Here is a 13107-nt window from a genome sequence, read left to right on the forward strand (position 1 = left end):
CTAAAAAATTGTCATCACAAAACAAACAGGTTTTCACAAAAATCTTCTGCCAATGCACAGCCTGCAAAAACATTAATAGCCTAGGACCAAGAAACCTAGTAAAACAAATGTCAGGCCTACCCGGAGTGGGAGACTCCTTGCAATAAGGAAGATTTGTTTGGTGAATACAAGGTGGAATCATGTGTGCTAGTCAGATACTTGCTATAAAAAAAAGGATAGATGCTCGTATGCATCTTCTACTGAGCTAGTTCATCAAAGATTTAGATCAAAAACTGTAAACATTGTAAAGCAATCAAATCACAGCCCTCTCAAACCAACTTAGTGTTCTGTGATAACCTGGTCTAAAAACAAGGGTACACCTCCTGTTCAAGACAGCAGCCACATCCTCGACGCTCAAGAACATTTGGCTCCTGCTCAAGTAATAAGCCGAAGGGGAAGAATGCACGGTAAATCTGAAGTGTTGGCACAGAAGAAAAATAAAAGTTTTAGAAATATGAATAAAGAAAAGAAGTATTCCAAGCAAAATTTTAAATCCCGTGGGATGGAGAGTATCCCAATTTTTATATGGAATAGGATGCCCTACTATCCTACCTCATGCTAGTGACAGTCCTAGTCAAGAATCCCGTAGTACCCTCGATATCTCTCACCTTCTTTTCCTTTCTTTTTTTTTTTCATTTTTTTTCTTATCTTTTCATTTGCTTCTTTCTTTCTTTTTTCTTTCATCCTTTTCTTTTCTTTCTTCATTCTTTCATTTCTTGTCTTCTCTCTTCCTTTCTTTCTTTCCTTTTTTTTTCTTTTATTTCCCTACATGGATGAGTTTTGGAGTCTCGATCCCATCCCCATCCTATTTTCTCATAGGAACAGGCCGGCTGGGACACTCTCTATCGTGCCAGGACTTAAAACCTTGATCCCGAGACGACAAAAGATACCTCGAATGACCGCCAATCCACTAATCAGGTAGAATGAAGATGAAGGAATGGAATGTGAGAAAAGATTGCAGCAGATCTTTATCTGGCTAAGAAATTATAACAAAGTTTTCAAAGAGATGATGTGCTGCGAAGGGTGCTGTGGGGATCTTGTTAGGAGACATGATTGCAAGGCATATACATCATTTAGATCATGCAATCCACCAGGTTTTGCGCATATATACAAGTATGATCATGGTCACTTTTGCATAAACCTTGACCTACCGTTGCACTAAAGTTATATGAACGAAAATGTCAAGAACCAAGGGATATAATTACATGAGAGAACAAGATAATGGACCTTTACTCATATGACAGGCCTTTTCCATCAAAAAAGGTATGACTGGCTTCTACTCTTGGGACCACCATCCAAGCCTGTGTGTGGTGTGCTGCTGCCAAGTAAAGGCACCTGCATCAGCCTCCTCCACAGCTGGACAAAATTGGCCCATGGGAAGTCATTTTCAGCCCCCAGTGATGCGAGGACTCTCCTTTTAAGCTGCTATTACATCCACTGTCCTCATTATTTTACAACTATCAACAACATGATTTCATCAATTTGGGCCCAACTTTGTCTGTCTACCTATCTACTCCGTCCACCCAACCTGCATTTATCCCTAAATTCCAAACATACCAACATATAAAACTGCAGGCAGGAAGTCATCTGACAACTATCAATTTAGAAATGAATAATATTTACGCGAGAGTAAAGGGTCGCAACCAATATATATATATATATAATGAAACGAATGAAACGAATGATTTATATAATTTTAGTATGGATACATCCAAAAAAACCAAAATACAATAAATCCCAGAACGCTCTAGGCAGCTTCCTCTCTCCGACCTAAAAGACAGCTATAGAGTGGTTGGCAGTCATGCCAATTGGATTTATAAAATTTTATGCACTGAACCACTGCCAATTGCTTTCTTCTTTAACATGCCAATTGGCAATTAAGCAAATGGCTAGGCAAATTACATATTGTTGAGAGTCAAGTCCCAAAGAGTTATAGGCCATATTTGCACCTTCATCCACCATTGGTGTTCTTGAGGCAGTCCGAGCTAGAATTCAAGTGAAGACTAGGTGTCATGAGGGAGACAAAAACGAAAAGAAACGAGATAGTCTATGATGCAAGATACAAGAATCATCGAATGAAATCTCTAATGAGCAAGGACTAATTTTTCATTGGTAAACAACATTGCATCTAATAGAAAACACAAAATACATTCATACATTCATAATCACTGAACGAGAACAAAAATACGCTCCATAAACTTGTTACATAATCTACGCTGCAATTGATAATGATCTCAGTTCTTCCAGGAGGCCACAAAGCAAACACCTAACCACAAAGCAAACACCTTCAAGGCAAATCATGTACTAACCGATCATTTGAGACCAAAAGGATCTCTGGCTTCTTTGGCTTGCTCGGCGTGTTTGGATTGGAAGCCCTACCCGGTGTCGCCGCCATTGTCGCTGCCTTCGCTGACCTCCGAGCGCTCTTATCCAACTGGATCAAGCTGCGGGTGGCCAAGATCGCCTGCGGTACCAGCTCATGAGATGCCCGAGCATACACGCACCGCACGGCCATGGACGCAGCATCCTTCACCTCTTGTGGGTTCAGCGGCGCAAGAAGGCAGTGACCCAAGATCCTCAGCACCGGCTGGAGGAGCTCCCATGGGAGCGGCACCCTCGACCCCCTCGAAGTCCTGCCGCCCTCCTTCTCCTCCCCATTGCATTGGTGGCCGTTGGGGCTCTCTTGAATCCCTAGCCTACCCATCTCCTCTGCCGCGTTGCCGACCCCACCGTCATCCTCGAAGAAGTTCCTAATTTCTGGCGAGGAGAATGGAGAGGAGGTAGAGGAGGGATTGGGCTCGTCGTCGAGCTCGAAGCGGCAGCTGCAGTCCTGGCCGGCCCAGGAGGCGACGAACTCGCAGAGATCGAGCTTTGATCGGCTCGGCATGAGGGCGATCTTCTTGTAGTAGCAGTCGAGGGCGACGGCGACGATGCAAGCGCGCTTGGTGGACTTGACCGCGATCTGGGGCTCGAGGGGAGGGGAGAGGACGCCAATGGAGGGCTGGGCGGCGGGGCGGGGAGGGGCGGAGGCGGCGGAGCCGCGGGGGCCGGCGGTGGAGGCGGGAGGGCGGGGGAAGTGGTAGAGGGAGGGTTGAGAGAGGTCGGGGACGGAGATGAGGAGGGGCTTGCCGGCGCGGGCCTTGGCCTCTGTGGAATAGAGAGCGAGGAGGACGGCCTCGAATCCCGCGAGGGAGGGCTGGTGGGCGGCGGCCGCGGCGGAGGCGGCGACGACGCGGGAGAGGTAGAGGCCGGAGAGGAGGGGGAGGAAGGAGAGGACGACGAGGCGGAGGTCGGGGTCGGAGGACTGGAACGTCTCGTAGAGCCACTTGCAAAAGGGGTCGTCGCCGGAGCCGGAGAGGGGGGCGGAGAGTGCCGAGGAGACGGCGGCGTAGGCGTCGGAGGAGTCGAGGAGGGAGCGGGCAGGCCGGTCGGAGTCGGCGAGGGAGGCGAGATCGGGGGCGGAGAGGAGGGCGGCGAGTGCGTGGATGCAGGATCGGCCCTTATTGATGGAGTCCCACAAAGATTGCATGGAGTTGTTTCCCCTGGGATTAGGGTTTTGATCGGCGGCAGCAGCGAAAGAGGAGGAGGCCGCGGTGGTGGTGGTCGAGGAGGAGGAGGACGGGGAGGCGCCGCCGGTGGCCGGCATATCGGCGGAGGAAGAGATCTGACTCTCCGTCCTCCGATGCGTGGTGGTGGTGTTCATAAGTTTGAACGAGTGATAAACATACTCCGATCGTTTTATTTTTTTTGGAAAAATTACAGAGACAATCGAGTTTTGGCCGTTATTCTTATCCCCTAGACGTTTAAAAAATATCAATGAGCCATCAAAAATTTAAAGTTTATTATAATATGCCTCCACCAGTTGCAAAAATGTTATCGGTCATTTGATAACTAATTTTTTTTTAAAAAAAATTTGGGAACTACTCTTTTTCAACACCAAAGAAGAAATATTTTGAGATTTATGTAGATGGATGAATGGCAAAAAATGAAGTACTTTAATATCTATGGTAGAGGATGAAATATTTTAAAATTTATGCAAGCATATGAATGACAAAAGATGGAGTACTTTGAGATCTGTGCAAGTAAATGAATGATAGCAGATGAAATGAAATGAGATATATACATGTAAATGAATAATAGAGAATGGAATACTTCGAGATCTATGCATATGGATGGATGATAAAAAACGGAGCTCTTTGAGATCTGTGCTTGCAGATGAATGATGAGCCTAAAGCACTTCAACGCCCGTGCTTGCAAATAAATGATAAAGAATGGAGCATTTTAAGATTTGTACATGTGGATGAATAATAGAGAATGAAGTATTTTTTGATTTGTGTAGGACCGATGATAGAGGATCGAGCGTTTTGAGACTTATGCAGGTGGATGGATTACAGAGGATGGAGCACTTTAATATTTGTGTAGATGGATGAATGACAAAAGATTATCTTTCTAAATCAAGGGTATTTTTATCTTTTCTTTCTCACTCCATTGATGATGTTAGGATTTAGATAAACGGACAAGATATATTGTAACAATTTAAGTTTTTTATAGCTATTTGATACTTTTTTTAAATATATTTGAGGTCTAAATGTAAATAGCCCAAATTTGAAGGATGTCTTTTGTAATTTTATTTTTAAAAAAAAGGTAACCTAAGTAAAAATAAAAAAATTAGAACTCCATTATCTTAGTTCACAGTTGGGGGCTCACTACAGATGCCTACCGTACGTTAATAAAAAATTAACGCAGTGGTTTTCTGTTAAAAGGTCAAACTCTAATTTCAATGAGTTTGTTTTGAGTTACTGGAATTCTGCCTCTGAAAAAGGGGGCATCATTTTAACTAAATAACAGGATCTGAAGCCACACAATTCGTTCAAATTGCCACGTGAAAATATGTTACAAATCCGGCCCATGATCATGTTCTGAGCTGGGCTTAGGCACAAACAAATTTAAATTTTAAATAAATTTGGCCCAAAGGCTGACTAAAAATAAATATAATTTAAGTCTGGCATCAGACCAATGATCAACTTTAATATAGCACATATAAATATATCCATAAGAGTTATCATACAAAATTTTTAAGAGTAGAAAAAAGAAACAAAAAATTCCCATGGGATAGCTTATGGACGGCTAGCCACAAAAGATACAACCCAGTCCGCTGTGGTTTGCCTCTCTATATATAAATTGTAATGTATTTGCAATCTCTATGTAGAATAATAATAATAATATATTACTACTGTTGCTACTATTACTGTTACTATTATTTGTGATTTTTAATTTATGAGTTACATATAGAGATGAGAAAAAAAATCATAGATAGATCGTTAGATGGATTCCTTACATTTTTGAATCTTATAGAATCTTATATTAGTTCTGCACAAAGCCAGCAAATTTATGAAAATGGAATATGTTGACAAAAAATATTTATAGGTTCTATATATATCAATTCCTGATTGACGAGTATTATATAAAATTTAGACTTTGGTATATGTTGAAAAAATAATTGTAGATCTGTATGTGGTGTTTAATATTTACTTGTTTGTAACAAGTGTTTTTGCAAAATTCTTAATTAAGTAAAATAATTGCAAATGTGAGATGCAGCTTAGAGGAAGCATGCACAACTTGATCTCATAAACAAGCTCAATACATTTGGTTGATATGTTTCTCTTCTTTTATAAAAAGGAGAATCTCAATCAAGAGGGTGGTATCTACTAAAATAATGTATCTAGATTTATATGGTGAGGGATGGTGAATATTTGTATGGTCATATGGGACTCAAGAATGGTAGCTCATGGGACTTAAAAAAGAATAGGCCAGATATGTGTATGGTCATATGGGACATTTGCTAACTCGACAAGAATTTCTGAAAAAAAAAGGCAGGAAAAACATATGGGCCCTTCTTCCATTATTTTTATAAAAGGATTGGTTATTCCCATCTCTAACTCTTCAAAAATATTTGGACAAGTAATTAGGGGATAAGGAAAACTAAAAGGAAAAAGAAAAAAAAAGAAAGTTTCATGGTGGTCTAGATTAAGCTCAATCAAGAAATGCCCACTTCATCACAAGCACCTCAATCTCAAGGCACAACACCAGTTTATTCAGACAAATCCATATCTTAACCTAAATTAACCTCAGCATTAAACCCTACAGCACCATTCCTCTGATCATCTGTACCAACTCTGGGATGGCAAGCTGTAAACGCCCATCCATCCCATCCTCCAAATAAAGGTAGGGTCCATGGTCCTTGGAGCTGCCAACTCCAGCACCTGTCCCACAACTATAAGGCAGGCCCTGGTCTCCTGGGACCCAATTGAGACTGGTGTGCATGGACTGTTCTCATGCAACGTAGCTCGCAGCCCTCTGTGCATGGTCCTTGGTCTACTGTTGCCTTTCTTTCTCTGTCCCAAGAGAAGCATCAAAGAGCTTGACAGCTCCAGCAGAGCCTGTAGCTTGTCTCTAGGCTCCTGCTAAGATGATTCCTGGCTGCTTAGTGTATCTTTGGTTTATTCACCACATACACTTATACGAAACAAATCAGATGAGTATCCTGGTTTTGTCAAGATTTACAACCAATCTTAGTAGTAGTGCAAGACATTGGATGTAGCAACCAGGCACTACGAATAGCTATGCAAAACAAACCATAGAAGACACTGGGCAAGTGATGTTAAACAAGATGAGATGCAATTTTTTGGTTCATAAAGGTTTCATGAACGTGGTTCCAAATGTATAGCATAAATAAAGTTATAAATATATGCCATTTAGACATTTCATAGTGCAAAAGATTGCTCGTAAAGTATCATAATCGTAATCGGTAAAGTATCTTAAAACATTTAATGCTATGATCACTTTATACTCATGATAAGGTCGATAATGTAATTGATAAAGTATCATAATTTGTATTCAATACTAATTTTAATCTGTTGGCAGATGGCCGTTTTTGTTGGATAATAGCTTTAGAATATTGTTGACCCTATTTCTGTAGGCTGCCATAGCTATCCATGAGCTTTGAAAATATTTTTATATATTTTTAAAGCATACATATATAAGTAGGTTGAAAGGTACTAAATGACATGATATGGTTCATAGTCCATAAACAAGCTATTTTTATTAAAACATTCATAAACCATTCTTTTAATAATAAAGCATAATTTTCATAATATATGTACCTGATCTTTAATTTGAGAAAAATATGAATCATCAATGTCAAATACCATTTTCACCAATCATAAACATTGAAAACAAGTGGTAATTCGAAAATTAATAAGGAGTATAAGGACCACTTACCTCTTTCGTCTTCAATCCTTAAAATTCAACTAAGTGAATCACCCAAACCTGTTCAAAACTATTAAAATCTATAATCAACAACTTTGAAACCTATTTAAAGCTATTAAAATCCATAATTAACAACTTTGAAACCCAAATACATAATAAAAAACCCAAAACAACTAAAAACATGTTAAAATTAGGCAACATGACCCTATTTAGAGTACTATAGGGTATGTGGCTTCATGCCGCAATCAAGATGGAGGAAGGACATGATCAACTAGGTGGTACAATTTAGGTCAGTCTGATCAAGATAAATTCATCTAGTCAAGGGTCAAGCTAGGGTACAAATAACTTAATAGGGATTTAACTAGTGATAATCGAGTCTAGTGGTGTCCGATAAGAGCTTGGTGGGTGAGGGTCTTCCGGAGGAGGAAAAAGAGGAAGAGGGACACAGACGGCAATTTTCGGCAGTGGGCCATCCTCTGCAAGCAGGCCGGCGGATCAGTGGACCAGGCCGGACCTTTCATTTATCCTTTGTCTCGGACCTTGCGGCACTTTCAGCTCTCTCCCAAGAGAATCGGCAAAGAGCTTACCAGTTCCCAGCTCCAAAAAAAAGAGAAGAAAGAAAGAAAGAAAGAAAGAGCTCACCAGCTACCAGTTCCAGAAAAGACAGCAGCTTGTCCTCAAGCTATTGCAGAGATGATTCCTCACTGTATCTTAGGCTCATGGCAACTGTAGATTAACAAATTATTCCCTACAAACTCGAATAAAACAAACCAGATAAGGACATCAATTTTCATAAGATCTAGTGACAATAAAATAGTACTCCAATGCAAACACCATCATGAAACAAGCCACAGGTACTGGATGTCTCAACTATTCTTTTTACTACATGCACCCATTAAAGACAAACCATATAAAGACACCAGGAGAGTGACACTAAACAAGATTAGACACAGACAAGCGCATGCACAATCAGATTTCCAGCTAAATGGAGGGGTACCTCAACCACAGGGTAATAGCACAACTCCACCTGAGAGTAATGGATGATAGCATAATTGGAATCATTAACTTGCTCCTTTAGCAACAATGGCAAGTAATTTATTTGCATGAATTGCTCACCTTTTTTCTGCATGCATCAGGCCCCATTCATTATTGCCATATGTCTAGTATGAGTTCAACTGAATATATTGCTCGAGTTAGGAAAAGAATCACCAGCAAAGTGAGCAAACCAATATTACAGGACGAAACAAATGGCTTACACTCAAGAAGACAGAGAAACAAATGGTAAACGAAATATAACCTGCCTGTGAAATCAAGTTACCACTTGGGAATGAGCCATTTACAGCAGTTACCACTAGAAACCTTTTTATATCTTGCCAGTTCCAGAAGAGCATCGTTGGCTTGGCTCTTTCTGAGATGATTCCTCCATGTAAATAAGAAACTGCATGCAAGTATTTTATTCACTAAAACAAACCGAATAAGGACACAGTTTTACTATCATTATGAGTGGCAAGTTAAGACTTTGGATATCTTAACAGGTAACTACAAACTCCCATATAAAACAATCCACATAAAGACTTTTAGGCAGGTGATATTAGACAAGAAGATTGGACATAAACAAACCCGCACATATCATCAGTTTGGCAGCTAAATAGAGGGGACCTCGTCTACAGTCCAGTAGCACATTCCACCAGAGAGCAATGGCTGACAGCTTGGAATTGGTTATCGACTCATTTAATATTGAATTAACAAGTGTTATTAAGTTTGTGTTTGTTAGTGAATCTGCTTTGGCTTATTACATGCCACATCAGTTGTTCAGTATATCTAAGGAAACCCAGATCAAAATTCTTCTTCCATAGAGTTCTGAAAAAAAGTTTCGCGAGTCGATTTGTGCTAGAACATGTTGCTTGCCTTTCGGGGAGCATGAATGGCTGTATGGTATTATCATGGCTGTTTCAGGCATGCAAGTAGTCAGCTGCACCCTACAGCTGATGTCCTATAGCATTTGTGTAGCATCTTCAACTTAATGTTCAGAAAGGGGATCCCAGATCCAAACATGCATCCAGGGACCCATTTGGCAGCACATTTTAGGCAGTTTCTTAATCACGATGGCAAGATTGTTTATTTAACAAAACTGCACTTAAACTGGGTTTTTATTTGATCACTTTGATATGCAAGAGCTCACACATCTACCATTTCGAACAGTTCCACAGGAAAACTTATGAAGTTTTTATTTTCTCACTTGATTTTCATGAAATTATGATCCTAATCGTTTAATCTTCGCCTTTTCGGATCGCGTCATGCCCCCATTCTTTTGCAACCATGCATCCAACATAGGTTCAGCAACATATATACTAGAATATATAGTAAAGCATAAGTATGGTAAGATTGTAGAACAAAACACAAACTCCTGAATGAAGGAAAAATGCAATCCATTAGATTCCACTAAGGAGTTGATTAAATAAACAAAGCCTGCTTGTCAAGTCCAACCATCACACAGTGAAAAGCAAGTCATCTATGGAGATATCTCTCTAGTAATCACTGTAAACAACAACAAAACAAGGTAGGATGGCTTTAGGATCAAACACAAAGAGCTCGTCCAAATTCGAGTAAACAACTCCTGCCTGATTGGCGACTGAATCGCATTCCTCCAAAGCATCTTGGCTCTTCTTCACTCTCCCTGCAATAACTCTGCAGACCAACATAGCCCTCTTTGCATCGCCCGATGCAATCCGAGCCATATCATGCGCCCTTCCACTGGTAGCCATAGTTTGGATCTTTCCAAGACTGTCCATCTTGAACCCATCTCGTATGATGCTGCACACATTGCATTGTGGAGCTGATTGGCACAGGTTGGTGGATCCGCTGAGGCCGAGGGAGCATGCGAAGGTTGTGCAGTGGAATCTCAGGAGTTCATTCCCATCAGCAATGCACCTTGGGTGCTTTTTTGCCACCTTGTTAGCTCTGCTCTTTATGGAGTCTCTGTAGATTTCGAATTCAGCTATGGTCTTCTGGGTGCTGCGGACCTTAAGGATCCTGTCTATCTTGCACACTGGAGGTTCTTTCTTGAGCCAACTGGACTGAAATATTATCTCTACTATGTTTCGGCTGGTGTCATCTGGACCCAGTTCTGATACTGAATGGAGAAAGGAAACAACAGAGAGATTAGATATTGGAATCCTTTTCTTCAATAGCCATCACTAACGTGAAAAAGCTTATATCACTAATAAAAGCTAAAACATCTGCAATATTAGATTATTTTGTCGGTGCTTAGCTCGAGGGAGAAAAGCAGAGAGAAAATGCTGCATCAGTGACATGTTATAGGAACTTTGAGATACCAAGGAAGATGCAATAAGAAACTGAAAATTCTCTGTATAAAGGATTAGGATGCCACTGGTTGATGAACTAAATTTAAGGAATATGAGTGGGTTCGGGCTGAGGATTTATCGATGCAACAGATAGGATAAAGTGGTTGCCGGAGTGATTGGATTCGCATCACAACACCTTCCATTAGGAAAAGAAGGCAGCATTTTCTTACCAAAAATAGAAGCAAATGCATGTAAATCATGTCCTTGAATTTTAAGCTGAGTCATATTCTCTAGAGGAAAAGCTATTGCTCATTTTTTTTTAAAAAAAAAAGTCTTCGATCTAAATCCAAGCAGAATTCACTATTTATCTTTTCTCTTATATCTTGCAGTCATACGCACCAAAACTTCAAAGCTGCAAAAAATGTAAAAACACCCCAGTTCGCAGGAGCGTCAAAACTAAAGATTGGCATGAAAGTAAAGGAGATTGGAAGGAAAGAATTGGATGATGAAGAAGAAGAAGAAGAAGAGGAAAAGAGAATGAAGAGTTACCTGCATGCCTAACTGCCTGGTGAAGCTCCAAAGTCTCTGGTTTCATAAAAATCTCCCCACAATCAGGGCAAGGACAGATAGTAGCCCTCATAGAAGGGGCCCTTGACACCCCATTAACAGGATCAACGGCCACATGACACTCATAACAACCAGAGAACCTTCTCAGATGTTTTCCTCTGAAAGACCCACCAAGAGAAGAAGAAGATGAAGATAATGATGATGATGATGATGAAGGGGCAGTTATAGAAGCAGAAGAATTAAAAGAATAAGAGGAGTTGGAAACAGCTCTATTGGTCTCATTAGGAGGAGCTTTCAACCATCTGCTAGAAGCCATTTTCTTATAGACCTCAGGGGAAGTTGCTTCCGGCCTTACGACACCTGAGCTGCCCTTCAAGCTACAGAGAGACCCGGAGCACACAATCCTCTTGCACTTCCTCTTGTTACCTTCTACTACTCGGTAGTCCTTGCATGAGAAGAAGCTTCTGAAGGCTCTCAAAGTAGGCGGCTTCTCCGCCTTCATATATGCTTGTCTCTTACTCTTATGGCTTCTCTTTACGGGCTTACTGCCTCTCTTTGCTTCAGCCATTGGAGAAGAGGTTTGAAGAGGGCTCTCCCTCTGCTTAGAATCAGATGGCATTGGTATTCTAGAGAGAAGAGGAGGTGCTTCAGTGATGGGTCTATTTCTTTTTTATTGGTGAAGCTGCAAAGGAGGTTCCTTTTTGTCTGGGGCGAAGGTATGGTTGTGGAGTTTCTCAGTTGGTTTACGGACCTTTTGAGGAGGGTACCTACTTTGGTGTTACATTAACATATTCATTTTTGTAATCAAGCAAGGTATAGATCACTTACAGACCTAGTGGGAGCTCACTTATAGCACCTTGTTACATCTTAGCAATCCAAATATCAATTAATTTGAGAGTTGAAGAAGAATCTAAGGCTTGGTAGTCCTTGGAGACACAGAGAGTAATAGGACATGATCCCCTTGGTCCTCTTTGGTCATGGGTCATGATAGCTCTTTAGCTGCAAAAGATCATTTGCTTGTTTATTTTAGCAATCAGCATGGGCAGCACAGTCGCAGATAGAAGGACCAGGTGCAGCTTTTCATGGAGCAAACTTGGTGTAGAGCCACAGCAAATCACCTGCTGGGGCCCGCTCCATAAGGCATCATTGGGCTCACTTGATGCGCGGGTCTTTCGATCCATAGCTATCATTCATCAAGCGGTCAAACCAGCTTAATGAGCCCCACAATCTTGCTTGTGCAAAGGTAAAAGAAGACGTAAATGGTAAGATTCAAACGGCTAGCTGATTTGAATGGAGAAAAAAAAAAAAAGTAGCAAGTCAGCTTAAGAAAGGTTTCTGAAAGATGCTGGTACCTCAAATGGCATTTGATCATTTAGTAAATTAATCTTCCTTTTTGAAAGATTTTTTTTTTTTTTTTGGATCATTTAGTAAAACCTTCTATGTGACACCAAAAGTAGCCTCTTTATTTTGAAAAATTGATTGTTTTTAACTCTTAAGCATTGGTAATTTGCTTGGATGCTATCGTGGTATTGCCTTCTTCAGGATTGAGGATTAAAGAAAAAAGAAAAGATGAATGATAGGGGGATTAAATTGGGGGCTGTAAGTAAGTGAACAGTAAAGCTAGGAGGATCTAAAAGAAGGGAGAAAAAAAAAATACAAAAAGAGGAAGGTCTTGCACGTGACAAGGGCTGCCACCACGTGATGCACGTGGACATCTAAGCTGCAACCAATGTTGTGGACTTGGATTTGTCGGCAGTCATGGAGATGGATTCCACCACATCTTTGCTACCTTATATTTGGATATGATTTACTTGGCCTTTTTTCTTCTTTGAAGACTTTTTTTCCTTTTCTTTTCTTTTATGCAGCAGATAAAATTTTTCAGCAGGTCTTCTTCAATGGGTTACAAACAAATTGCTGGCGAAACCAC

At 40.7% G+C, this 13107-nt stretch overlaps 2 protein-coding genes across 2 annotated transcripts; both read right to left on the bottom strand.

The window, feature by feature from the left end:
- Positions 1–2107: 2107 nt before the first annotated feature.
- On the bottom strand, positions 2108–3802 carry LOC103701263. The gene has a single exon (XM_039133219.1). It carries the CDS (start codon positions 3740–3742, stop codon positions 2327–2329), a length of 1416 nt encoding a protein of 471 aa, XP_038989147.1. The 5' UTR covers positions 3743–3802; the 3' UTR covers positions 2108–2326.
- A 5918-nt stretch (positions 3803–9720) lies between these two features.
- On the bottom strand, positions 9721–13072 carry LOC103701262. Its single transcript, XM_008783260.4, has 2 exons — positions 11163–13072; positions 9721–10441 (listed from the first exon to the last, which is right to left on the bottom strand). The coding sequence occupies exons 1-2, from the start codon at positions 11797–11799 to the stop codon at positions 9837–9839; spliced, it is 1242 nt and encodes a 413-aa protein (XP_008781482.3). The 5' UTR covers positions 11800–13072; the 3' UTR covers positions 9721–9836.
- Positions 13073–13107: the final 35 nt, after the last annotated feature.

The sequence above is a fragment of the Phoenix dactylifera genome, chromosome 14, assembly GCF_009389715.1.
Source record: "Phoenix dactylifera cultivar Barhee BC4 chromosome 14, palm_55x_up_171113_PBpolish2nd_filt_p, whole genome shotgun sequence".
In the NCBI taxonomy this organism is placed as follows: domain Eukaryota; kingdom Viridiplantae; phylum Streptophyta; class Magnoliopsida; order Arecales; family Arecaceae; genus Phoenix; species Phoenix dactylifera.

What these genes read in the sequence shown, in the direction of transcription:
- LOC103701262 (XM_008783260.4), bottom strand. Translation starts at nt 11,799, where the DNA reads ATGCCATCTGATTCTAAGCAGAGGGAGAGCCCTCTTCAAACCTCTTCT. An exon ending in CCAGGCAGTTAGGCATGCAG is followed by an intron (nt 10,442 to 11,162) that starts GTAACTCTTCAT and finishes TTCTCCATTCAG; the next exon opens with TATCAGAACTGGGTCCAGAT.
- LOC103701263 (XM_039133219.1), bottom strand. Translation starts at nt 3,742, where the DNA reads ATGAACACCACCACCACGCATCGGAGGACGGAGAGTCAGATCTCTTCC.